The sequence below is a fragment of the Narcine bancroftii genome, chromosome 9 (genome assembly GCF_036971445.1).
Source record: "Narcine bancroftii isolate sNarBan1 chromosome 9, sNarBan1.hap1, whole genome shotgun sequence".
In the NCBI taxonomy this organism is placed as follows: domain Eukaryota; kingdom Metazoa; phylum Chordata; class Chondrichthyes; order Torpediniformes; family Narcinidae; genus Narcine; species Narcine bancroftii.
In genome coordinates, this window is record NC_091477.1 from 86,807,023 (window position 1) to 86,833,713 (window position 26,691).

A 26,691-nucleotide genomic window follows, 5' to 3' on the forward strand; every position below is an offset into this window, starting at 1 on the left:
CTCGCTTCGGCGCGTGAACTTCAATAAGTCCAAGTACAGGTCCAGACTTACTGACGAGCATCTTCAAGCCCTACTGAGGGTCTCAACTGCCTCCTCCCTTAAGCCAAATGTGGCTCGGCTATGCGAGAGGAAGCGCTGCCAGATCTCTAGCAGTAAGAAGTAGGCAGAAGAAGACATGTTCATAACAGTTTATGTTCAATGTTCCATTCATGTTCAGAAAGTTAAAGGTTAAAGAACTGTTAATACAGACATTTGAATTTGAATAATAATAATTACATTTCTCCAGTCAGCAACTATATGTGGTTTCTTCAGTCTTCTATATCTGCTGTAGTATTATTATTATTTTCATTTTATTTATTTATTACTGATTGATTTTATTTTTCTTCTTATGAATTGTTAATTTATTTATTTTTTCATCTTATTTTGTGTTAAAAAATAAAAATTAAGACATTTGATAACATTGGAATGTTTTTGTAAGCTTTTCTTGTGGAAAACCTGATGCGGCCCAGACTCTACCTCCAGCGGCCCTGGGTAAATTGAGTTTGAGACCCCTGATTTAGAAGGACCAGAAAAAAATAAGAGAGGGCAGTGGGAAAACAAGGGAGGAGAAAGGAGAAAATGAATATATTTCTTTGTTGCATCATAAGTAATTTTCTTCATGATTAATTCATGATTTCACTGCCAATACAATGCAAATCTGAAACTCATGATACACATCAAAGATCCATGAAATCAGATTTATATCAGTTTAGGGTACAATCTATTGAATTCATAAATGAGCAAGTTCAATGCATTGACTGAATAATAAATTATATTCCACACGTGTCATTCCACTGCACTGGAAACATTGTTAATAATCCATGATAATCATATCAAATTTGTAAGAAATTCAGATGGGGAAGTTGCTGGTCAGATTTTAAATCTATATTTTATAATTCAACTAAGCTTATTTACAGTCAAAATAAATCTTCCTCAAATAGGGTCAACAGGCCACGTACATCTATCATTACCTCAATTAAAATGTATTCTTGGTTCTTACCTGAAATTCAGCTGTTTTGGGATTTGCTATATGTACCGCTCTCGTTTTTGCTAGGTTCTTGCCCAGCTTATCAGCAATATCATCCCGAGAACACTGAAATTATGAAAAGATATAATGCAAAATGTTCACAGAGAGGTAGAACTTGTTGGACATTTTGAAGAAAATGGGCTTTCTCTGGCACCCTTCTACTCAAGTGCCTTTGCAAAACAGTTACTGGATAGACAAGCTAACAGCAGCAGACCAGCCAAGAGATCAGACCAATGATACATCTCCCAAACTAACATGATTAAAAACAGCACCAAGGCTGGAGAATTTGGGTGGACAAATTTAATGTCAAATCAGTACACAAAGAAAAATTAGGAGGGAAAGGAAAAGAGATTAAAAGATACAAATATGAAATATTGCACAGTAAAGCCCCTGGTATCAGGCATTGATAGGGATGGGTAGATGCCGGATAAGTGAATTTGCCAGTTGCTTGAGATTGAGTGATGAGCGGATTGGTAAACTGACCGCGAGTGTGTGCCAAATTTAAACTTTCATATTTTTTTTAAACATGGTTATTTCCCACAATGTTTTTGCCAGTTCTATGAAATCCAGATAATGGGGATTTACTGTATTTTAATAGTCTTTAATGACAATTTGCTGATAGCAAGAACAAGACTCTTAACTTTTCATTTTTATTTTTTTGTGCCAAATTCTTTGGTACTCATGACATATATTCATGTATCAAATGTTTGTAAATCATGAAATCTTTGCCATAATCCAAAATTTAAAAAATTATGCCATTAACCACTAGAAGTCTAAGCAACCAATGGAGGCATCTTGAGATAATTCATGAACACACAAGAGACTGCAGATGCTAGAATCTAGAACAAAAAACAAAGCTGCTGGATGAACAGTGAGTGAGGTAGCATTTGCAGAGGGAAATGGACAACTGATGTTTTACATTGAGACCTTTCTTCTGGACTGAGAAAGTAAAAAGGATAATATCCAGTATATAGAAGTGGCTGACAGGGGTTTAGGCAAGAGCTGGCAAGCAATGTGAATCCAGGTGAGGAGGGGGTGGATTGGCAGATACAGTCAAGTAGGGGAGGTAAGAGTGCAGATAGCTATAGAGGCTGGGAGGTATTAAATGGGAGCAACAAAGGAATACAAATTATGGAACCTGATAATGAATGAAAATGATGAGTAGAACTAAATAAGGGAGGGATGGTGGGCAGATGGGATCTGTGGCAAGAGGGAATTAGTGACCCAGTGGGAGGAGTGTGTGGGTGATGGGCAGATAAAGTGGGAGAGGAAAGGAACCGGGTTACAGGGGCTGGGGGGAGCTGACAATTGGAAAGAAGGGTGTGTGCAAAAAGATCTGGGTAGATCAGAAGGAGAGAGAGTAGGGGTCAGAGGGGGAGGAGGTTATCTGAGACTGGAGAATTAACAATTAATGGGTCTCTTTGCCTCACATAGTGCTGGACACATTTCAGATCCTTCTTACTTTTACAACAGGGCAGATGTACTAATGGTGACAGTATTCTTTCCACTGGTTCACCAGAGGAACAGTGTAGTGAAATGGCTGAACTATTCCACTTATTTTAATTACGTTAGCATGTTCTGGAATTGTACTTACTTATACTGTATTTCTAAAGTTAAATTTTTTTTTAAAATTACTTATATTAATTTGAAAAGTTTCTAAATGTTTCTGATGGTCAGACATTTAGAAATGGTTTCAAACCCCTTACATCAGCAGGCTATCAAAGTCTATCTGGGGAAGGACCTCACCGATAATCTACCCGAGGGAACCTAACCCCTCAGAGCTGCATCCAGTTCATGAAGCATCTCAGAGGATGGAGTATTGGCTCATGTGATATTCAACATCTGGAATGTGTAAATGGGCTGGTGGTCACCCCAGACAGTGGATCATACAAAATGATCCAGTCCAATATCCCATCACATTAATTTGTTTTGAACATTCAGAAGGAAATCCAGCCACTCAATTCAAAAGGCGTTCGACTTTTAATTTGTCAAGGAACTGCATTTATTAAAAAGTGGGTGTAGAGCTCGTCGAAAGAACCAAAGTCTTGTTGATCCAAACCAAGGCTTTGGTTCTTTCGACAAGCTCTACAATTTTATTAGCAAAAGACAGGAGCTCTTCACAGGTGGCTGACCAGTCCGGAATGATCCGACCTGGCTAGGGACACAACCCTTTAAGGCCCAGACAGTAGGCGTGGCTTAGCTCTCAGCCAATCGCTGTAGGCACAGTCTAGATACTGTAACTATATACACTATATACATTGGTGATAGATCTGTACTATCACATTCTCTCAGCCAATCGCTGAAAGCACAGTCTAGATACTGTAACTATATACACTATATACATTGGTGATAGATCTGTACTATTACATTCTCTCAGCCAATCGCTGTAAGCACAGTCTAGATACTGTAACTATATACACTATATACATTGGCGATAGATCTGTACTATCACATTCTCTCAGCCAATCGCTGTAAGCACAGTCTAGATACTGTAACTATATACACTATATACATTGGTGATAGATCTGTACTATCACATTCTCTCAGCCAATCGCTGTAAGCACAGTCTAGATACTGTAACTATATACACTATATACATTGGTGATAGATCTGTACTATCACATTCTCTCAGCCAATCGTTGTAAGCACAGTCTAGATACTGTAACTATATACACTATATACATTGGTGATAGATCTGTACTATCACAGTGGGCAAAGCAATTGTTTTTGAAAATAATCTTATGAATGCTGTTGAATAATTTGTACATCAGGAACTCACCAGCGCAAAGGTCAAAGCCTCTGTGAAACCCCCAGCTGCCATGTCCTGCCTTAGCAACTCAGATAATTTGTTCAAAGGTAACTAAAGAAATGAAATAAAATCACACCATGACCAGTTGGATACTGCTTCAATGCTGATATCAATTCATGCAACAGTTAAGCTGCTTTTTTCCCTAAAAAAAAGCAAACATGTTATGCAATACAGAGTACAAGCTAGAATTTATTTGGAATTTGTGGCCCTCAGCTCTTGCAGCCAATAGCCAACTTGCTGTCAGCAATTTTCTGATTGTTGCTATACTAATTCTACAAAAATTAACTTTAAAGAACAAAGCTCCCTCCATACAATATATCTTTTGAAATCAATTAATTTAAACGACAGCCATATTTTTTCTGCTGCTTATGAAATTGATGGCATTATTCAGAGCTAGAATGGACTTGATAGAATGTCAGAGTTGACTTGATGAGCCTACTTCTGCTCCTATATCATGTGATCTTGATGGGTCAAATGCCCCTTTCTCCATTGCAAAGAAATACAAGAACTGACTGACCCATTCCACTGGCCATCATGGAAATTAAAAGATTCTATCTTAAAAGTCAATGTGTGGAAACAGGGCATATGGCAGTGCAATAACAGACCATTTAGCCATCAACAAGCTGGACCTTGCCAGATAGAGTGACCAAGTTGAATCATGGTGTTCATGAAGTTGGAAGCTAGTGGCAGACTTCTACACTCGTGCGAAATGTGTTACGAATGAGGCTTAGAGGTCAAATCTGGCAGTTTGGATTCTAGATTCAAGCAGAAGAGTAAACAACAAAAATTATTCTCCCTCTACCTACCCCTACATTAAAAAAAACTTTTAGATCCAGTGCCAGAATGAATTTCATGCAGGATCTGTAACTTACAGATTTCAACAGAAATTGGAGTACTGCCAGGAAGAGTACCAAGAAGGAGGAAAGCTCTTTTCTTCTGTTTAATTTATTAATTATGAAAATTTTCTTGAGTTTTTGGTAAATTACCCTTTTGGTTACATTGAAGCATTCAGAAATATTGTAAAATCTCAGATAGCTTTAACAAACACCATAGCTGTGATCACATATCATAAAAAAGCAAACCCACCTATCATATCAAGTACCAACTACATAATTCATTTGAAGCCTAGATATCCACTCCAGAACCCAAATGAAATGGAATCACTGAGCCCAAGGAACCACCGAAGAAGATAATTTTATGTTTGGATTAGCATCTTTATTAGCATCTTGACCAATAAAAATAGAGCAGTTTTACTTATCACAATCTAGAGGCATTGAATTATCACCTTTATCAGTTTAGATCTACCAAAGATGTACTATCCAATTTAATTATCTATCACATTGAAAATCTGAAATATGAAGCACTTCTCACAAAGAATTTATCAGAGTCCCAAAATTAAGAAAATGTGGTCATTTGGAGTTATGAAGGATGATGTGCAATGGTTGGAAATACTGCAAGACTCTGTTTACCTAGCACACTTGGGACTTCAGTGGTGCTTGCTGAACTGGCAGATGTCCCAAATATTTTTTTTTCCAATTAATACTCAAACATTAATAATTTCACTATTTTTAAAGTAACACATAAAGTAATCCATAAAGTTTCAAAGAACCAGTGCCTCATTGAGTTTAAGGGAAGCCCATGCACCAGGGCTTTGGTGAGCTCCAAGGAAACAGAGCACCAGTAGAGGAAGTATAGGATCTAGTACCTCACTGAGTGAAAGGGAGGTGTGGAAATTGACACAGTGTGTTAAAGACAAAACAAAAACAGACCACTGGGGTAAAAGAGGGATAGCGGGAATGAGAGCCCCAATGTGTTAGCAGGAGCTTTGGAATCAGGGTTTGATGTATTGGAGGGAATATGAGAATAGATAACAGGGCTCAATGAGTCAGATGCTAAATCATCGGAATTTCTGAACAAGCAGAGATTATCGGAGTTTTACAGTTTAAGGTTGATGAGCCAATTCCATTGCTTTGTCTCTTATCTATACCGTACTATTTCTTGCACAAGTTTCTTCAGTCCAATTCTCAAGTAGACTTGCTATTCCAATGGAAGATTGTTGAGTTAAAAGACAGCATATTTCAATAATCAGTCTACATAACTTAGGTTGGAAACACTGTTAAATTCAAAATCAAACCATGGCTCACCAGTCTCCACAACGTGATATAAAAGATTCCAAGGAAATATTTGACAGATGAAGCTTTGAGTATCTTAACATACATCTCAAGATTGAAGATGAAACATTCAGTTATTTGTCAGTATTTCAGGAGCCAAGCTGTGTGTAAACTAGTTGCTATGTGTTCTTTATTAAGAAGAACAGGGACATCATTTCAACAATTATTAGATGTGCTGATAACACAATAATACTAACCTACGAAATGTAACATTCTCTCACCTGATTAGCCACAGTATAAGCATTAGGAACAGTCATCTTTATGTTGTTGTAACCATAGGCTATTGCTGCATCTTCTACAATATCACATGGATGGATGATATCTGCTCTTGTAGGGGGGATTTCAATTTCTATTTGTGTCCCATTCTCCATCACCTTGGATGTTAAGTGCATCCGTGTCAGCAATTTTGCAAGAGAATCTGGTGTTTCACTAGAAGATAAAATGACAATACAAATACAGGTATACCATTCATTCAAATCAAACAAGTGATTAAATCATTAATTTGAATAACTTACTTAATTCCAACTCTTTTGTTAATAAAGTCTGTACTCAGAATTTCTTTTCTATACCCGATCTCCTGCAAAAGAAATATTTGCTGTGAAACTAATAAAGCTATTTTAATGTTTTAATAAAGTACTTTCAATTTTTTCATCTTGTCTCCCATGAAGATGTGGACTTAGAAAATTGTCCCACTTCACAGTGAGCTACTTTGCTTCATCAACATTAACTTTCAACCTTGTTTTGGTTCAGGGGTTTTGAAAATTAAAATTTATTATTATGGCTCCGATTACTCTTGCACTCTTGTCTCTTTTTTCTGTAGTACATTCTATAATTGCATTGTTATTATTACTGAAAAATCAATAAAAAATTTTTAAAAAAAATTTAAAAGAAAGAAAAATGACTCAATGGGTTTTGTCTGGCATTTATGTTAATAACTCTAAAGCTGGCTAAGACCCACCCTATCAATTTCCAGCACAAAAAAATATATTGACTAGTGCTGGGATTTTGACATCTCATCTAACAGCAGACCCAGAAATATTTTCCATCTCCAAGACTTAGCAAATAATTTTGCACATCAGCAACCTTGGCTTAAAAAAAAACTGGGCTAAGGCAATAACTGATCTCTCACACAAAGGAAAATAATGCACGACCACAGATTCAGTCCAAATGCATTTACATTAATTCATATTCGCACATGATGTATAACTCATTCAACATAGTGTATATGCAATAATTCAAGTATTTTAAAAATCATTATAATGGAGATTATATATTTTAAAATACAAATTGCATTTGAAACAAACAAGTGGCTTTTTGAAATTTATAAGTGCTGTCATAAAATAAAGAAAAAAATCATAGCATATTTATTGCTGTTTCTAAATTTACTATTGTTCCAAATATCATTCTTTCAAACTATTTCTACCTCTCATTAAATTCATTTATAGGCATGTGTGTCAAGGTGCAGTGAGAAATGTCTTTTTTTGACCAGTCCAGCTAAATCAATGTCTACAGAGCACAGCAAGTAAAATTGTAGAGTACAGAGTTAGAAAGAGATCAGCTAATATGAAGCAAACATAATATTGTTTTATTGGTGTAGGTTCATTCCAGTCTTATAATGGCAGGACAGAAATTGTCCTTGAATCTGGACTATCACTACTGAAAATATATTGTGTCCAAGATACTCAAAATGCATATTTCAAACTTGAATGGGAAAGATTTACAGTTAAACCACTGGTATCTAGCACCTATGGGGATTGGTAGAGGCCGGATAAGTGCATTTTCCAGTTGCAGGCACTAAAAGAACATCAGTTACAAAATGAAAATTATACTCTATTATACTCACTGGGTAAATGTACATTTCTTCATTAGGATAAATCACTTGAGCTGCCTCAACTCTGTAAGATAGATTCAGATTCCAAAGTCAGTTGCATTTACTGAGTAGATCATGTTAGAGGTATTTGTAGCGGCAGCCAAGGGGCAGGACTTCATGCTCGAATCGCCCTGCGATTCCAGCCGACCATGCATTCCAGGGGTCTGCGCTAAGATGGTGCTGGATCCCCTTCATCTCAGGGATGAAGTAGGCAGACTGGGAAATGCGTCGGGTGCAGCATCATATCTCTACAGCCGAACCGGAATTGACATAAAAGTTGCCTGTAAAACTGATTAAAGCATTTTTTTGCTGACCACAACTTGAGTCAGATGTTTTGCTTGTAGCTCTGCCCTTAAAGCGCCACAGTATTATTAAAATGCAATTACCCCACTCCAAAATTCAAATAGCAACGATTTTAACATAAATCTACAAATACTTTTGTAACCCTCAATCTGATTTCTTAATGTGTGAATATTATTTTATTTTTCTTCTTCCAATTTAATTATTTCATCAAACAAGAAAAGATAACAAGATGCTAAGAAACCGAATATTTTTCCATGTACTTACGTAAATGATTTCTCGCAATATTCACTGAACATTGTGACAATTGTATCAAGCACTATTTTTGCCTGTTGTATAAAAAAAAATCAAACATTTAATTCAAGATTGACATTGAAAAATCAATCTAAAATTTTACAAAACTCTAACTTATATTGATCTACTTACTTTAGTTCGATCAGTTGCTGTGCATTCAATAAAAATATTCTGTGTGTTGAGTGTAATTTTACTGTGATCTCCTAGCAAATCAAAGACATTAAAAAGGACAAACACGAGAATGATAATTTGCACATTCCATGATAAAAATGCAGCATTAAGTTAGGAAAACTTACTGTTTTACTGTTCACCTTATTGAAATACCATTTCAATGGGTTGGTAAATGAGTAGCCAGAGGGCAAAAATTTAAGGCCACAAGCAAAAGAACAGGGAAAAGATAGGATTTATTTTAAATGTAAATTGTTTCTGGAACATCAAATATTCAAATACAAAGTGATGGAACAGAATTTAATTGGTTTTCAAAAGGGCGTGAATAAATAATTAAGTACACAAAAAGCTTAAAGTACAGTAAAATAGCAGGAGAAAGAAACTTAATGGTTATCTCTTCGGAACAGTTGACATTTACTCAACAAAATGCAGCACAAACAATGCTAAAACAAGTAAAAATAATTAAAAGCGTGAAGCAAATTATTTTACATAGATACTAAAATATGAATACAATGTGAAACATTATGATATGATAATACTATGTACAACTATGCAATTCACAGTCTACGAAGGAAGAAATAGCTGAATGCACTTTCATATTGCAAATATTTTAGTGATTAACGCTCCATGGACATCAATAATGCTCGGCATTAGCACAAGCCTCAGAATAGAAACAGAGAAAGAACAGTTTAGTACTTATTGGAAAAGCAAAGCAACGCCATGTTGAGACTCTGTAAAAGTCCTTGAGTTCTGAATGGGTAAAAGGGTAATACATCAAAAATGTTTAAAGTGATATGAGATTCAATGGGGAGAAACAGATATGGGAGATTCCATAAGATGAAGCCACAACTATACAACGAGGACTGTTAAAAATGATGTCTGGAAGAGGTCTTTTCATGGATAGAGGGATATGGGCCAACTGCAGGTAAATGGGAAGGCGCCTTGGTCAGCATAGATGTTAAACCGAATGGCATGTTTCTATAGTGTATAACTCCATAAAAAAAGGGCTGTGGAAAATTATCCTAAAGTTACTGCATTACCAGAATAATTGAAATTTTGAAAACAGATCAAGTTTGGAAAGAAAATGTGGAGTTATTTTCAGTAGGCACAAGCATAAGTGAAAAAAGCTGTATCATTAAAAGCATAACTGAGAACACACTTCAAAACTAGTCTCATATATTACTGTACTTACCATTTATAATAGGGGGCATAGAAAGAACAATGCCATTGCTGTCATAGATAACAGGGTAAACTGGTTTGTCTTCAATAATGTGTAAATAATGACGAAGGTGACTATCTGTCTGAAAACCAAATCAAAATAATTATCTTCAAAACCAGCATCTTTGGACATATATGTCAATTCTTGTTTCTATCATTTATTTTAAATTTAGCAATGCTCCAGCAAATTTATAAAAAGATCTTAGATTAAAACACAAAATCATGCAAAAAGGGGGTTTGTTACAGAAAGCCACTCTCACAATAGTTTTTTTAGGGATACAACCCTTCACTACTGTTGAATATAGCACATTTCTCAAAGCCATTTCCTGTGATGTCTTGTGAATCCCATTTCCTATGAGATGATTACATTTGATTTTAATTCTGAAATAGTAATCAGATTTAAAATGTCCAACATTGAAGGAAATTTGCTATATTTTGGCCCACTTCTGGCCCACAGTATTGTGGTTGAATAATCCAGAAAGTCAATCAGCTTTATCAAACTGCTGCAAAGAGCACTTGAAGAATTAAAACTGGATGGACCAGCATCTTCAATTTAGGCACCGGAATGGATCACTACAAAAGAATAACCCATCTAACTCAACAAGGTAATTTCACTAATATCTAATTCTTGTGGATAAAGTGGAATCAAGCAATATTCTTGCAATCATCTTCTGAGTTATAGAAAAACTAGATAGCTGCAACACTCCTGATGCATTTGTCTTGACAATGGTGATTGACAGCATACTGCTTCATCTTGGATGTCCTCAAAGGTTCATGTCATCAGATCAAAGATAGGCCAAAACCTTATTCTGATTACCACCTTATATAAGTTATGGATCAATAGTTCTCTATTTTGAGTACTTGGAAGAAGTACCAAGTCCACAGAATGTCCTTGGCTAGAGAACTTCATTGTCTGTTGTCATAACTCACTATGGTCCCTATCACTACTTCTGGCCTATAGAAGTCTCACATACCAACAGGAGGAAACCATCTATTTAACCTTGTCCTCATCAATGCATCTGATAGTATTAGAAAAGGTGATGACAGCAACTGCCCCTGTGCAAACAAAGTTCTGTCTTCGCACTCTCCATTTCAGTATATTTATCAGCACACTAAATGACTTGATTCAAAACAAATACTAACTCAAGGCAAACAGAGAAGCTGGAAGGACTCAGCAGGACACAAACTACATCCATTATGAGACATGGACAATGAACTTTTCAGGTTGGCACCCTCCACTGAGTCTTTATTCTTCTGGTTTGTTCAAGATTACAGCATCTGCTCTTTCTTGTGGCTCCATGAACTCCAAACCAAGTTTCCAGGTGTGACCCACTAGCACCAGTAGAAATGCATTCTAACACAATATGTCATTCTAACATATAACATGAAAAGTAGGGATAGAGAGATATATGTCATTTGCAAGAAGTGGAGATTTAGATTAATATGATTTATCATGTTCCATGTAGACTTCTTAGGCTGTTTCTGCACTGTACTATTCCATAGTCTATGCAAAAAGAAACATTAATGGAGGTAGATGAGGCACTATCTTTATATATCAAATATATGAGCATGGGTCAAGATCCAGAGGATATCATCCTTTATATTAGTCTTTACCAGAGAAAAAATTGCCAGAACCTCAGCAAAAGAAGATGAAGTGGAGATTATGGATGCTAAAATTTGACCATTTTCTCACAGAATTCATAACATGTAAATAAAACATAATAATTGCAGTGCAATATTGTAGATGCTGTGATTGTAATGCAATACTGCAAATGCTGTGATTGTAGTGTTGCATGTCTTTCTTACCCTATAAAGATCCATAAGTTCAGGTGCAGTGTATTCCTTTGACTGGTTTAAAGGTTTGAACTTAATTTCAGAGGGTGGTTGTGCTGTATAACTGAAGGGTCCTGATATTGTATCCAGATCATGGGTTCCAATGGCAACAAGAGCTCGCTTCCTGGAGAAATATGTATTTGCAAATTATTCTCAAATTTATTTCTGACCTAACCATTCAGTTTTAGAATCAGAATACTGCAAAACACAATATAAACGCAGGAAAGTGCAGTAGATAGTCAATCGTGCACATGATATTTAAAAGAAAATTGAAATTAGAAAATAACCTTCTGAAAAAACTTAGCGAGTCAAGCAGTAACTATAGAAGAAATAAAATTGTTGATAGTTTGGGTCAGAACCCTTCATCCAGACAGTTCAGAGGGGATATAGTAAAATGAGGACTATGTTGGTAGAATTGAACAAGGGCTAGTAAGAGATTGGTGAGCCATGGAGCAGCAAAGGTTACTGGATAGAGGCAGATGACTGGCAGGTGCCAGACCAAAGGAGAGAGCGACAAGAAAATAAAGGGGACACGTGGAGAAGACGGGACAATTTGCTAAAATTTTTTAACATATCTGTGGAGAACAAAACATAAGGAATTCTGATGAAAGGTCATCAACTTGAAATATTAAGTGTTTCTCCATACTGTTGAGCATATCTAGCATTTTTTGTATTTCCAGGAATTTTGATGTCTGAAATACATCAAGTCTATCTCAAAACTAAACAATAACATTTAGTTTTTACTTTACCTCTAGACTGACAGAAAGACAAGCACCCAGCAGCACAAGGATAGCTTCTTCCCTTCTGCCATCAGATTTTTGAATGGATAATGAACCATAAACACCACTTCACTTTCTCCTAATTTCTTGCAGTTTATTTATTTTTGAAATGTAGTTTATACCAATATTTGCATTGAGATGCTGCTGCAAGACAACAAATCTTGTGACATGTTATGACAATAAATTCTGATTCTGAGACAAAGACTAAAATCTCACCTGCAGATGTTCTGATGCAGTTTTTCTTGCAACTCAATGAAACTATCGTAACGATCCTTGGTAAACATTATATTGCGAAGAACAGCTGCTACAGCATGTGGACGAACCTGCGCTGTCTACAAAAGGAAGAAAAACTTCACAAAACTGGATGTTATACATCGTAATAATCAGAATATGGAACATTAGTGTAGTATATCAAAATGGTTCAGACATTGCAGTTATATTAGAGATTAAAATGATAAGCAACTTCATAATTTGTGTTGGTAATTTAATGCAAGAATCCAGCATTGTCATTCTCCATTTTTATCAAAGGAAATCACCCATTTGATAGACTCAATGCTTAAAAGTTCATCTTAAAGTAACAATTTCTACTTCCTTGTTTACTGTTTTTGAAAAAATTCTTTAATGCTCTTGGCTGATCAGGATTTCCATTTCTGATACTGTCCAGTGTCAGATAGTAATTAGTGCAAATAATCAAAGCCTAGGAACTGTACCCAGGAAGAAATCAAAGTCAGTTGATGAAAAAAAATCTTCTAGCAATCTCAAGGGATGAATTGCCTTTATACACAAACAAATGTAATACCACAGTAAAGCAAGCCACTATGAAATGGCATGCTGATTGTTATTCCAAGGACATCAGATAAAGTCTTAGTGCAATTATAGAGCTTTATGAAAAACATATCTGAAACATCATGCATTTTTGATCTTCAGAACTAAAACAGCATTGGAGAACAAACACCTAGTTTTTAGGCAATATGGAAAAGTTATCTGGATAGGGTTGCCCTATAAGAAGAGATCAACCTGTACGAGGCCTTGGTTTCTAAAGGTTAAGAGAATGAGAGCTGATCCTATTAAAACAGAAGATTCTGGAAGATGTTAATAAGGCTGATGCTCCTTACCTGGTTGAAGCGCTAAGAAAAACAAGATATAGTATCAAAATGAGGAGTCATCCCATTGGGTTTGAGATGGCAAGATTTTGTTTTCAATTTCAAAGTTCAGATTTATTCTCAGAGTACCTACATAACATCACATACAATCCTGAGATTATTTTCCTGCAGCCCAGGCAGAATTTCTGCTTATCGGTCATGCAAAAACTGTATTAAAGAGCAGTGGGCTAAGAACACAGCCCTGTGGTGCTCTGGTATTGATGGAGATCAAGGAGAAGATGTTCTTAACAATCTTCACTGATTGTGGTCTGGAGGTGAGGAAATCCAAGATCTAATTACACAATAGGGTGTTGAGTCCCAGGTCTTGGAATTTCCTGATCAGTTTTGAGGGGATGATATTGTTAAATGCTGAACTGTAGTTGATAACGAGCATCCTGATGAATGCACCTTCACTGTCCAGATGTTCTAGGAATTTGTGAAGAGCAAGTGAGATGGCATCTCCTGTTGCTACATTAGGCGAACTGGAACGGATCTACGTCACCACTCAGACAGGAGTTGATATACTTCAACACTGTTGATGTAAGTGCTACTGGTCAATAATCATTAAGGCAGGTTACTACACTCTTTTTGGGCATCAGTGTGATTGACGTCTGTTTCAAACAAGTGGGCACCACACTCTGCCGGAAAGAGATATTGAAGATATCCGTGAATAAGTTGGCAAGTTGATCAGCACAGATTTTTAATACTCGGCCAGGTACTCCATCCGTACTGGATGCTTTCCACTATTTCCTTCACTCTCCTGAAGGCAGCAAACATGTCATCCTCAGAATCAGACAGGATGGATCATCAGGGGATGTGGGAGTGAAGAGGGGTGATTCTTTACTGTTACTGTGGTCAAATCAGGCGTAGAAGGCATTAAGTTCCTCTGGAACTGAAACTTTGCCATCTGCTACTGAACCAGATTTTGTTTGTAGCAGGTTATGTCATGTGAATCTTTGAAATTTTGCAGCTCACAGAACCACAAATGTCAAACTATTGTGCAAAAATAGTGCTGGGTGAAGTCTCAGAAACTTTACCCAGACATCCATTTTACTGGACACAAACTCCATGAACAGACACACAATGCGTGATTGACACATTACCCTAAGCAAATGTAATTTTAAATATATAAACAGATATTTTACTGGATTGTTGGAAGGAGTTGTGACAATCAATAAAGTAACACATGAGGCTGTTCATGATTATGCATCTTGCACTTCAGCTTAACTTTTTTCTTACCTCTTTAGTGATTACCAATTTCTGCATGTCTCCCTTTAGTGGTCCTACTCTTGTGTACCTCGGAGATACAATTCTGTTTTGAAACATGAAAATTAGACTATAACTACTCTGTAATGCTGTAGCACTGGATAGTTTACAACATTAATGGCTTCATAACAAATCAAATAGAATTAAGGCAATTAATTCATAGCAGAGTAAGAAAAATTAGAAATATTACCTGTTCTTGAAGACCTGCAATCCCCGGGTCAATCCTTCCAAGCACAAGAGGTCATAGCGATTTGCAGGTACATCAATTTTATATAGTACTACCTCTGATGCACCATCTGCTTTTCCATCACCTTGTTCTCTACTTAGAATTTCCCTTTCAGATGTCTGCAATAGGGATATTCAGTTACATCAATATTTTAACAGTTGTGGAATATTAATTTGGATTATAAAAAATATCCCATAATGTAGCCCTCCCATTAGATGAAGGAAGTTAAAAAAACAACAGAATGCAAATGCAATATAATACAAGCTGACTAACCTTTCATCCCATATTGTCAATTTCATCCATGTGAATCATAACTGCCAATCTAGGCTTCAGCAGTTCTGAGCTGCTATTAAATACAGTGAAATAAGCCCCAATTCACTTCCTTCCTCTCTCCAGGTGGAGAAATTTCATCAATTTAAATTTGCCCATTTTTGATCACATATTTGCCAACATTTGTACTTAACATGCACAAGATGATTGGGGGAGAGGCAAGCCACATCATTGGTGCCCACTTACCTCCTGCCACCCATGATCTGTGGTTAAAAAATGTACATTTGTACATAAGGTTAAGTTCGGCCTCTGCATCATACATTGTGGAAATGATTCAAATGCAAAGAATTATCACTGCAATTCACCTATCATCATAATCGCTCCACAGCAGATGCAATATCCCTGGCTCTCCACTCAGCTCTGGATCACCTTGAAAACAGCAATTCATACATATGACTGCTCTTCATCGACTACACCTCAGCCTTCAATACCATTATTCCCTCAGTGCTGGCCAAGAAGCTACAAACTCTAGGCCTCTGCACCCACCCCACCCCTGCAATTGGATCCTTGACTTTCTCATCGGAAGACCAGAGTCAGTACGAATTGGAAACAACGTCTCCTCCTCACTGATCATCAACACAGGTGCACTCCAAGCATGTGCTTAGCCCACTGCTCTACTTGTTATACACCATGAGTGAATGGCCAGGCACAATTCAAATACCATCTATGTTTGCTGATGACACCACAGTTGTCAGTAAAATCACAAACATAAAATGAGGAAGTGGACAGGAGGGAGATAGATCAGCTCGTTGAATGGTATAACCACAACAATTTTGTGCTCAACGTCAGCAAAACCAAGATAATGATTGTGGACTTCAGGAGGAAGTCAGGAGAACACGACAGTCTTCATCGAGTCAAGAATTTCAAATTCCAAGGATCTGACCTGGAGCATCCACATTGATGCAATCGCAAACAAGGCTCGCCAGCAGCAAAATTTTGTGGGGTGTCTGAGGAGATTCAGTATGTCACCAAAGACTCTCATAAACTTCTATAGGTGTGCCATGGAGAGCATTCCGACTGGTTGCGTCACTGCCTGGTCTGGAGGTGCCAATTCTCAGGACAAGAATAAACTCCAGAGGGTTGTTAACTCGGCCTGCGACATCACAGGCACCAGACTTCACTTCATCGAGGACAAGTACATGAGGCGGTGTCTTAAAAAACCAGCCTCTAACCTCAAAGACCCCCACCACCCAAGCCATACCCTCTTCACTCTGCCTCCATTTGGGAAAAAGGTACAGGAGGCTAAAGACGAGCACTCAACAGCACAAGGACAGCTTCTTCCCCGCTGCCATCAGATTCCTGAATAATCACTGAACCACAGACACTGCCTAATGTTGTAAGATGATTATAATATGGATGTTTACACTATGACACTGCCACAAAACCCCGAATTTCATGACTTGTTCATGACATTAAATTCCAAGGGTAGATGCAACCACCAAACCCTATACAATCATCTTGAGGAAAGACACTTGGCAGCATGTTTTTTTTTACGTATACCTCAGTTTCCTGACTAAACAAATTTCAACAGCTAGATTTTACTTTCTCTACATACCAATGAGTGTGTGTGTGCGAATATATTAAATTTAGAAGCTGCAGTTTAATACTGTACCACTTCATCCAATTCCAGACCAAATTCAAAACATAGTTCATCAAATTCTTCATCAGCTGTAAAACAAAGTAATTCAATTAGACATTGCAGAAAACTACCACCAAATTATATGTCTGAAATAATCCTCAAATATTGTAGAATTAAGTGAAGTATTTGCAAAATGTATAGTCTACTTTAAACATCCTATTTGACCTCATATTGCACCAAAAACTATTATGCAAACAAGAAAGTGCCCATTTTGATTTGAAAGTAAAGTTTCAACTGTTCATGTCCATAAAAACATGAGTGCTGGTTTTTGATGCTGATTGAATGTCAGAAGCAGCATATTTTTTTATGCTTGGAGAAACTGGAATTAATGAATTAAATTTAAAGGGCAGAGAATTCTGCATTCTTCAAAAATCTCACCTGCATAAGATGAAGGAGTATTACTCTTTTGTTGACATTTCCACCAATTCTGTGATCAATTTACATCAAATTATGATAAAAACAATTCATAGCATCTCAAGTTAAAGGTAACTAATGAACTATTTAACTTATAAACAGAATTCAAGTCATGTCAACCATCTTGCCATTTATGTAATATAATATAAACTGCAAGTTTTTTTTATATGCCTCAGCAAGAGATTTAACCTGTACTTGCTTATCTAGAAAAAATACATTCACATTGTTAAAATACTTTGTTTCCATCTTTCTCCCCTCCTGAAGTCATTTGCTGTTCTGCCAAGGGTACAGTCATACATCTCACCTAATCCTTCAGCTGCTAACTGAGAATAAAGACAAAACAAATCTACTATTGTATTACTGTACATTTTATACATGAAAGGATTGATTAATTCCTATTGCTGAATGAAATCAATTTCAGGTTGCTCTGGGACGCAAGGGAGGAGCAAAGCTGGAGTCCTGAAAGAGATTTTTGCATCTTTGATATCCAGAGGTATCAAAAGACTGGAAGTTGGCTAAATTGCTCCTTTATTTAAGAAGTGCAGTAAGGATTAGCCTGTGAGCCTTACATCGGCCTCTGTCGATCGTGGTCGACCATAGGTATTGCGCCTCTGGTAGCTGGAGTGGCTTCTCCAGGGTGCAAGCCAGGACAGAGTTGATATGGAGATCCGTTTGTTGCCTATGCAGTGGGAACCCACCCCCATGCTAACAACAGATCAAAAAGAACGACGAAAGTCGATACAGTTTGGTACCAGCAGCATCACAGGAGTGGCCTTTGTAGGGTACAGCAATTAACAGCCTTCGGACTCCGGATTTTTCCTCTGGTTTTACTCCGAAACCAAAACTGTGAGGAAAGAGTATATACATTTGGAAAAACAGCTGATCAGAGATAGTCAGCACAGCATTGTGGAAGTATAGATCCTGCTTCTCTAATTTAATTGAGTTTTTTTTAAGTGGTAACTATTAATGAAAGCAAAGTGGTATAGACTGTCTACATGAACTTCCTGACAAAGCCCTGTAAGGTAGGCTGGTTCAGGAGGTTAAGTCACATGGGATCCAAACAAAAGATGGGTAAATGGATCCAGGCACAGTTGGAGTAGCAGTCAGTGCAACGCTGTTACAGAGCCAGCAATTGGGACCAGGGTTCAAATCCTGCGCTTTCTTTTTTTTTAAAATTTTTTTTATTTTTCACACCATAAATCACATTAGCCATGATATACACTATTTCTTTTTCACACATATACAGTGACTTTTTCTTCCCCCCCCCTTTCCTCCCAAACCACCCCCCCACCCCCCCCTCTCATCCATTTTAGGTATACAATCTAGGTTGCATTAAGCCAGTCAGACAATGTTGTCATTCAACAAAATTACACCAGAAATTCTACTGAGTCCATTCTTTTCTTTCCTTCTCCTTCCATCAACTTAGGTAATGTTTGTCCCCGGTAGGTTTTCGCTATTGTATTTAATGTAAGGCTCCTATACTTGCTCGAATATTTCAATATTATTTCTTAACCTATCTGTTATTTTTTCTAATGGAATACATTTATTCATTTAAATTTAGTAGTTTCTTCCTTTTAATTTTGTTATGTATTCCATTAATATTTAAAGACATATAGTTCAGCGTAGCCCTTTTATATTTTGTTTATCTTCTCTTTCCGTTTTTCCATCATTACCTTTCCTCCTTTTCCATTTCTGTTTTCTTATTTTCAACTCATTATAAGACAACATTCCTACAACATCCAACATTTTCCTTATTCTGCTATTTCTATCTTCTTTATCCCCAATCTCCCCTTCACCTCCTGAGTTGTCCTTTATCCCTTGTCGGACAACCACATCTCCCCTCTCCATTTGGATTTGCGAATCCACTCGCAAGCATCAACTGATTTTGCAGTAACTGCTATTTCCCCCCACCCCACCTCCCCCAGAAAAGATTTCACTTTTCATATGTCACAAAGGTCACTCTTTTAATTCCCTCCTTATTCTCTCTATTCCATTACCTTCCCTTATTAATTCTTGTCTATACTATCTATATTTTCCTCTAAGTACAGATACATTTATGTATGCTCATTGTCTCTATTCACTCTTATACCTCTTTACCCGCATACATATCAATCGTAATCATTTTTACTCTCATTACCCGTCTTCATCCCTCAGTCTATTTTTGTCTTTACCCACATACATATCAAACGTGATCATTTTAACTCTCATTACCCGTCTTCCTCCCTCAGTCTATTTTTGTAATTGTTCTGCAAATTTTCGTGCTTCTTCTGGATCCGAGAATAGTCTGTTTTGTTGTCCTGGAATAAATATTTTCAATACCGCTGGATGCTTTAGTATAAATTTATACCCTTTCTTCCATAAAATCGCCTTTGCTGTATTGAACTCTTTTCTCTTCTTTAGGAGTTCAAAACTTATATCTGGATAAATGAAGATTTTTTGCCCTTTATTCTCCAGTGGTTTGTTGCCCTCTCTTACTTTTTCCATTGTCTTCTCCAGTACCTTTTCTCTTGTAGTATATCTTAGGAATTTTACTACAATAGATCTTGGTTTTTGTTGTGGTTGTGGTTTAGAGGCCAATACTCTATGTGCCCTTTCTATTTCCATTTCATGCTGTAGTTCTGGACATCCTAGGGTCTTAGGGATCCACTCTTTTATAAACTCTCTCATATTCTTGCCTTCTTCATCTTCCTTAAGGCCCACTATCTTTATGTTATTTCTTCTGTTATGGTTTTCCATTGTATCTATTTTTTGAGCTAGTAGTTCTTGTGTCTCTTTAGTTTTTTTATTAGATTTCTCCAATTTCTTTTTTAAGTCTTCTACCTCCATTTCTGCTGCTACTGCCCGCTCTTCCATCTTGTCCATTTTCTTTCCCATTTCTGTTAAGGTCATCTCCATTTTATTTATTTTCTCTTCTGTGTTGTTTATTCTTTTTCTTAAATCCTTAAATTCCTGTGTTTGCCATTCTTTAAATGACTCCATGTATCCTTTAATAAGAGAAAGTATATCCTTTACCTTGCCTTTCTTTTCTTCTTCTATTTCTCTGTACTCTTCCTCTTCCTCTGGGTTGACCATCTGTTGTTTCTTTGGTGCCCTTTCCTCCTCTTCTTTCTTGTTTCTATTGTCTTCTGTGGTCTCTTCTTGCTGCAGGTGTTCTGCAGCTGTCGTTGCCGGCTGTGGAGATCGACTCCCCAGCTGGTCCCCCCTCCCGTCGGTGTGTTTTTTTTCATTCGCATCGCGCATGCGCGAAGTATCGCGCATGCGCGGTTGCGCACTTTTACTCGGCTCTGCGAGCCATTTTTGTAGTCCATTATTTACCGACCTGAGGGAGCGGGTTTCTCTCTCCGCAGCGGGCCTCTTCGGACAGGTAAGGCCTTCACCTTTTTCCTCCTTTGTCTTCTCTTCCTCTCTTCTTACCGTTGCTTTCGATTTTTCTTTTTTTGTCGCCATCTTCTTTCCACCTTTATACTCACTTTTCTGTAACTTTTATTTCTGTGCCTTTGTGTTTTCCTTTGTTTTTCCCGACTTTTCTGGAGTTCACCATCCGGCCACTACTCCATCACGTGACTCCTCCAAATCCTGCGCTTTCCATGAGGAATTTATATGTTCTCCCCATGTCTGTGTGGGTTTTCCCAGGGGCTCAGGTTTCCTCTCACAGTTCAAAATGTACCAAGAGTTGCAGGTTAATTGGGTGTAATTGGGTGACAAAGACTTATGGGCCAAAAGTGCCTGTTTCCATGATGAATGTCTAAATAAATTTACAGTGATAGAAAGCAGAGGGTGATGGAGAAAATATGCTTTTTCTTATTAGAAGTCTGCAATCACCTTGAAAACAGCAACACATACATACAACTGCTCTTCATCGACTACAGCTCAGCTTTAACAGTATCATATCCTCAGAACTGGTTAGCAAACTTCAAATCCTGGGCCTCTGTACCTCCCTCTGCAACTGAATCCTTGTCTTCAAGAAAGTAGCCTCTATCATTAAGCATCCTCACCACCCTGGCTGGCCATGCCCTCTTCACACTGCTATGATCAGGAAGGAGGTGCAGGAGCCTGAAGACGAACACCCAACAGTACAAAAACAGCTAATTCCCCTCCGCCCTCAAGAATTTTGAACCACAGACACTGACTCACTTTTTAATCTTTTTTTGCATTAATTTACTTATTTTAAATGTAATTTATAGCAATTTTGCACCTGCTATGCTGGTGCAAAGCAACACATTTTGTGACGTTCATGACAATAAATTCTGAGGTATTTAGGGCCCTTACTGTTTCAAATTTACATAAACAATTTGAATGTGAACATACCAGGTATAATTGCTAAGTTTGTAGATGACATAAAAATTGGGGGTGTTGAGAGTAGCCAAGAAAGTTGTCAAAGTCTTAAGCAGCAAAAAAATAGCGGCGCTGCCAGAGCTGCTGGTAACGGCAGCACTGTCACTGACGTGGACCTGTGGAGAGCAGAGACACAGCACTCCTCCGCTGGGTTCTATCGCTCAGTCAAACTACCGAAGGATTCATACAGGCTTTATACACCTGTTAAAGGAGTCGACAGAGGTTTATTTTAAAATCCTACACCATGGGGTCTGAACCCAAGAAGTTGGCAGTAGCCTCGAGGGGTTGCAAGCTCAGCAGAAGCAAAGGACTAGTGCAGGGCATCAGAAAACAAGAGAGAACACCCCCCACCCCCCATTTAAGAACGAGAAGCAGAGGATACAACCCTACGAGACAACGTCCATAGTGGCAGACCAGTGAGGGGCTGTGGCTGAAAACACACAAGCAGCGGCTCTTGATGACTCAATGCAAGGAATCCAAGCAGACTGCGGGTTACTGGTGCCTGCAGTCAAAGGACCCACATCTCTGGCTCGGATCTGGGTAAAGGAGTGACCAGGTATCAGAACCGAGGACACTGAAGACAATGTGATCATGTCAGAGATTTGGACCTGGAGCTGGATTTGGACTGGTCTGCAGAGGCTGTGGGAGCACTGGAGGTGAATCCATGGACATTCATTGACCACGAGAGGCACCTTGCAATTCCTGCTGATGGCAAATCTGTGTGTCTTATGCAAACTAAAGCAGATTTTGAATTAATATTACATCTGTTTTATTACCAGATAATAAAGGAATCTTCAATCAGAGGACATAGAGCTAATGGAAAATTGGACAGAGCATTGGGAGATGAAATTTAATCCCAACAATTGAGGTTGTAGCAGCCTGTGCCTCGGGCCAACACCAGATATGTTGTTGAACACGGCAACCGGCAAGACCTCATATGGGCTGAGATGCCCATTTCCGAAGACCGTCAGTAGAATGGTGAAACTGGCCAATCACCGCTGGCAGATCCCAAGGGGCCCAATTGGGACCTGGATGCCTGAACCAACCAATCGGTGGCCGGCCCACTCAAACCATGCCTCAGTGGTGACACGGCTGAGCTCACTAATAAAAGGAAGAGCTGCCCCTGAATAAACTAGTGTTGAATGCACTCTTCTGGCATGCGTGCCTTCTTTCCTCTGCAAGTTTCAAGCTACAGCCCAGGAGCTACAACCATGAGCTATAACCTGGCTGCAGCAGTAGCGATCCCGCTACAGTGGTGATCCCGACTGGCCCAAAGGGTGTTTTGGACCCGATGATGGAGCCACAACCCACGATCAATGCCAATGGGTGTGGTTCCAGCAAACCGAGGTGCAGTTTGCCATTTGAAGGACTACTACTATGTAGTCAGCACCCTCGACCAGGACATGGTAGCCTGGATTATCGATTTCCTCCAGCAGCCCCCGGAACAAGGAAGGTACGTGGCCCTCAAAAAGCTACTAACCCGCACTTTTGGACTCTCAAAGTGCGAGTGCGCTGCCCGTCTGCTGCATATCGACAATTTGGGGAACAGGGCCCCATCCGCCCACATAAGTGGCATGCTCACTCTCTGTGATGACCACACCTCCTGCTCGCTGTTCCAGCAAATATTCCTGGAGAGGCAACCTGAGGACATCCAGCTGCTCATCGTGGAGGAGGATTTTGAGGACTCCAGAAAGGTGGCCGTTTGAGCAGGCGTGCTATGAGTGGTGAAGAGGAACGCCTGCACTTTGATCAAGGTGACGACACCACATCAACAGTGCCCAACCACGAGGAACACTGACTAGCCATCTGACCGACTGTCCAACAGACCGAACAAGATGTCTCACTGGCGAGCTGTACTGTCACCAACGGTGGGGCTCAGATACACATTCCAGGGAAACACCCAGGCCATCCACCATTAAAGGCTGCGACGACCGGCCAACTGCATAAGCCTCCTACATATCCAGGACTTGCTGTCGGGCCGACGCTTTTTAGTGGACACTGGGCCACAATAAAGTGCACCTCCCCCCCCCACCAGCCTTGAGGCTCGCTGCAGCAAAATGGGCCAAGAGCTCCAAATGGCAAATGGTTCCAGTATCTGAACTTTCAGAACCTGTTTCATGCCCCTATACTTTGAAGTAGCCTTTTGTGCGCACAGTAACACGCATCATGAGCCCACTCTTTCCCCTCATGGCAGGGCCCAATAAAAACTTACAATGGACCCAAGAGGCCACCGAGGCCTTCCAGACCACTAAGAACACCCTACCCACGCCACCTTACTCGTGCAGCCCAGGACAGACGCCATGACCACCCTCACCACAGACAGTTTGGGTGTACTTAAGCAACTGGTTGATGAACATTGGCAACATCTGGCCTTTTTTTCAGTAAACACCTCAGGCCACCTGTGCTCAATTACAGTGCCTGTGACAGAGAACCATTAGCCTTATACCTGGCAATTCAGCACTTTCTATTCTGTTATGAGCCCAAAGGACCCCAAAACCCAGCAGCAATAGATAATCATTAAGACAAATGGTTACTTAAACAAAAGTTGTTTTTATTTATCTTTAAACATGAAAAGAGAATCAAACTTTAACTTAGCACTATTAACTTACCACCCAACTTAACCCCCTTCTAATTCTAAGCGCACGTGTATGTAATGAGTGTGTAAATTTAAGAAAGGTTCTTTGGTTCACAGTTCAATCTCACTTCTCATTCTTCCAAGTTCTCTGGTTGCAGGCAATTCTTATACTGTGCACAGAATTTTACATATATAAAGTTCACCAGGCTTTGGTGCTCAAAAGGTAAATGTTTACCACTCCGGAAGGTTCCCATAGGTTTGTAAAGAGAGGTGTCATTCCAGGATTTCTACAACTGAGGTATCACCATTAGTCACCTCAGTGTCTTGCTGATGAAACTTGCCCCATCAGGGTTCTCCAGATGATAACCTCTTTTTTTCAGGCTATCACAGAATTCCTTTATGTTCCACTTATTCCAAGAGAAACATCAGACAGATAGCACTTCCAGCCATCCGCCACTCTGGAGCTTCTGTTTCAGTTCCAATAAGCTTCGCCTGGCTGACTGTTTCAGCTATGTCTCTCTCTCTCTCCATCTCAGATTCCAACTGCCAGCCACATGTCCTTCTCTCTCTCACTTGCAAAACCCTCTCCTCCTTCTCCAGCAAACAATAGGAATTAGTCTTCTGCTCCCATCTGTTGTTTAGGTAAACAAACCTCTCTTTGGCCTTTAAGTGAGCACTTTGCAGAGAGGTCAGAAATGTCCAACACAGACAACCTGACTCCAGTCCATTCATTTCAAGACATAATTTCAATTTGCACCTACTTATGAAATGTGCATAGCATTCTCCGTAGATTCTGTAAAGTCACTGAATATGAATTCTTCAGTATATCAAATAATATCGGTTTTAAAATGCGTGTATGTATGTGACCTACTCCAATTTTACCAATTTATCTCCCAAAAACATTCCCAAATAATCTATCACAATACTTCCTGGAAGTTCAGAATTTACACAGTCCACAAATCCCTTTCATTCACCTTCCCTAAGATATCCGTGGTCAGGCAGGCAACAGTGGTACCTGTCCTACATCTCTGCATTTACTATGGACATTAAGCATATAGCCAGTAAATCCAACGTAATGGCCAATGCCTTATACCGGCCGGCTATCTCAGCGGTGCATGCCCCTAACCCTGGCGTCGACTATACGGCCCTGACATTCCGGTGTACCAGACAGCGTTCACCAGCTTACACCTGGAGGATGTCCAGATCGCCCCCAACAATTGCACGCTGCTCTGCGACACCTCGATGGGAAAACCTCATCCTGTTGTTCCAGCTGCATGGAGGAGGCGAGTGTTCAACTCAGACCATAACTTGGCTCACCCTGCCATCAGGTGGCGAGCAAGTATGTCTGGCACAGCCTTGGCAAAGAGGTTGCACAATGGGCCAGGACTTGTACTCATTGCCAGTCGTCCAAAATATAGACCCACATCAAGCCCCCCCCCCACAGACATTTGAGCCCACACGTCGTTGGTTCATCCACATGCACATTAATTTTGTGGGGCCCCTACCTGTGTCCAGAGGAGCACATTACCTCCTCACACTGGTCAACCAGGTGACCAGATGGTCCAAGGTGGTGCCACTATCTGGGGCTTCCACAGAGACATGCACATGGGCCCTACTCAACACTTGGGTAGCCCAATTCATTTCTTGTCTGTGGACTGCCTTAGTCCACACCCTAGATACACAACTCCACCACACCACGGCGTATCTCCCACAGGCCAACAGGTTGGTGGAAAGGTTCCACAGACACCTCAAGGTGGCTTTAATGGCAAGGCAGATTAGACTGGACCTAACTGGGCTGACGAGCTTCCCTGGGTCCGGATGTTCAACAGGACATTGCCAGGATAACATGGCATACATAATTGGGAGTGACTGAATAGGTTGGGCTTGTTTTCTCAGAATTAACTATTGAGGGGTGACCTGATATATAAATTATAAGGGTATGCACAGAGTGGACAGTCATTTTTTTTTAAAAATCTCCTATGGTAGGGATATCAAAAACAAAATTAAGAGGTTAGAAGGGAGTTTCAAAGTTATTGGCGAAGTTTTTTTTAAAATCCACAGAAATTGGTTTATATCCGGAATGCATTCACAGCTGAGAGAGTGGAATCAGACAGAAGGATGCAGATAAAGAGATTGCAGTTGCTGTGATCTGGAGGAACAACAAACTATTGGAGAAATTTAGCAGATCAAGGCAGCATTTTGGTAAACAAAAGGGCAGTGGACACTTCGGGTCGAGACCCTGCATTCGGACTCAGC

At 39.2% G+C, this 26,691-nt stretch overlaps 1 protein-coding gene across 1 annotated transcript in view; it reads right to left on the reverse strand.

The window, feature by feature from the left end:
• farsb (phenylalanyl-tRNA synthetase subunit beta) overlaps positions 1-26,691 on the reverse strand; it is a 77,958-nt gene that overhangs the window by 50,807 nt on the left and 460 nt on the right. The window contains exons 2-14 of the mRNA XM_069896699.1: positions 17,085-17,140; positions 15,107-15,261; positions 14,890-14,962; positions 12,725-12,840; positions 11,703-11,853; positions 9,871-9,979; positions 8,643-8,713; positions 8,484-8,545; positions 7,890-7,941; positions 6,562-6,623; positions 6,268-6,475; positions 3,846-3,926; positions 1,040-1,132 (exon numbers count right to left, since the gene is read on the reverse strand). Of these exons, the coding sequence (XP_069752800.1) occupies positions 1,040-1,132; positions 3,846-3,926; positions 6,268-6,475; positions 6,562-6,623; positions 7,890-7,941; positions 8,484-8,545; positions 8,643-8,713; positions 9,871-9,979; positions 11,703-11,853; positions 12,725-12,840; positions 14,890-14,962; positions 15,107-15,261; positions 17,085-17,140 (1,289 nt within the window). The remainder of the gene's footprint in view (positions 1-1,039; positions 1,133-3,845; positions 3,927-6,267; positions 6,476-6,561; positions 6,624-7,889; positions 7,942-8,483; positions 8,546-8,642; positions 8,714-9,870; positions 9,980-11,702; positions 11,854-12,724; positions 12,841-14,889; positions 14,963-15,106; positions 15,262-17,084; positions 17,141-26,691) is intronic.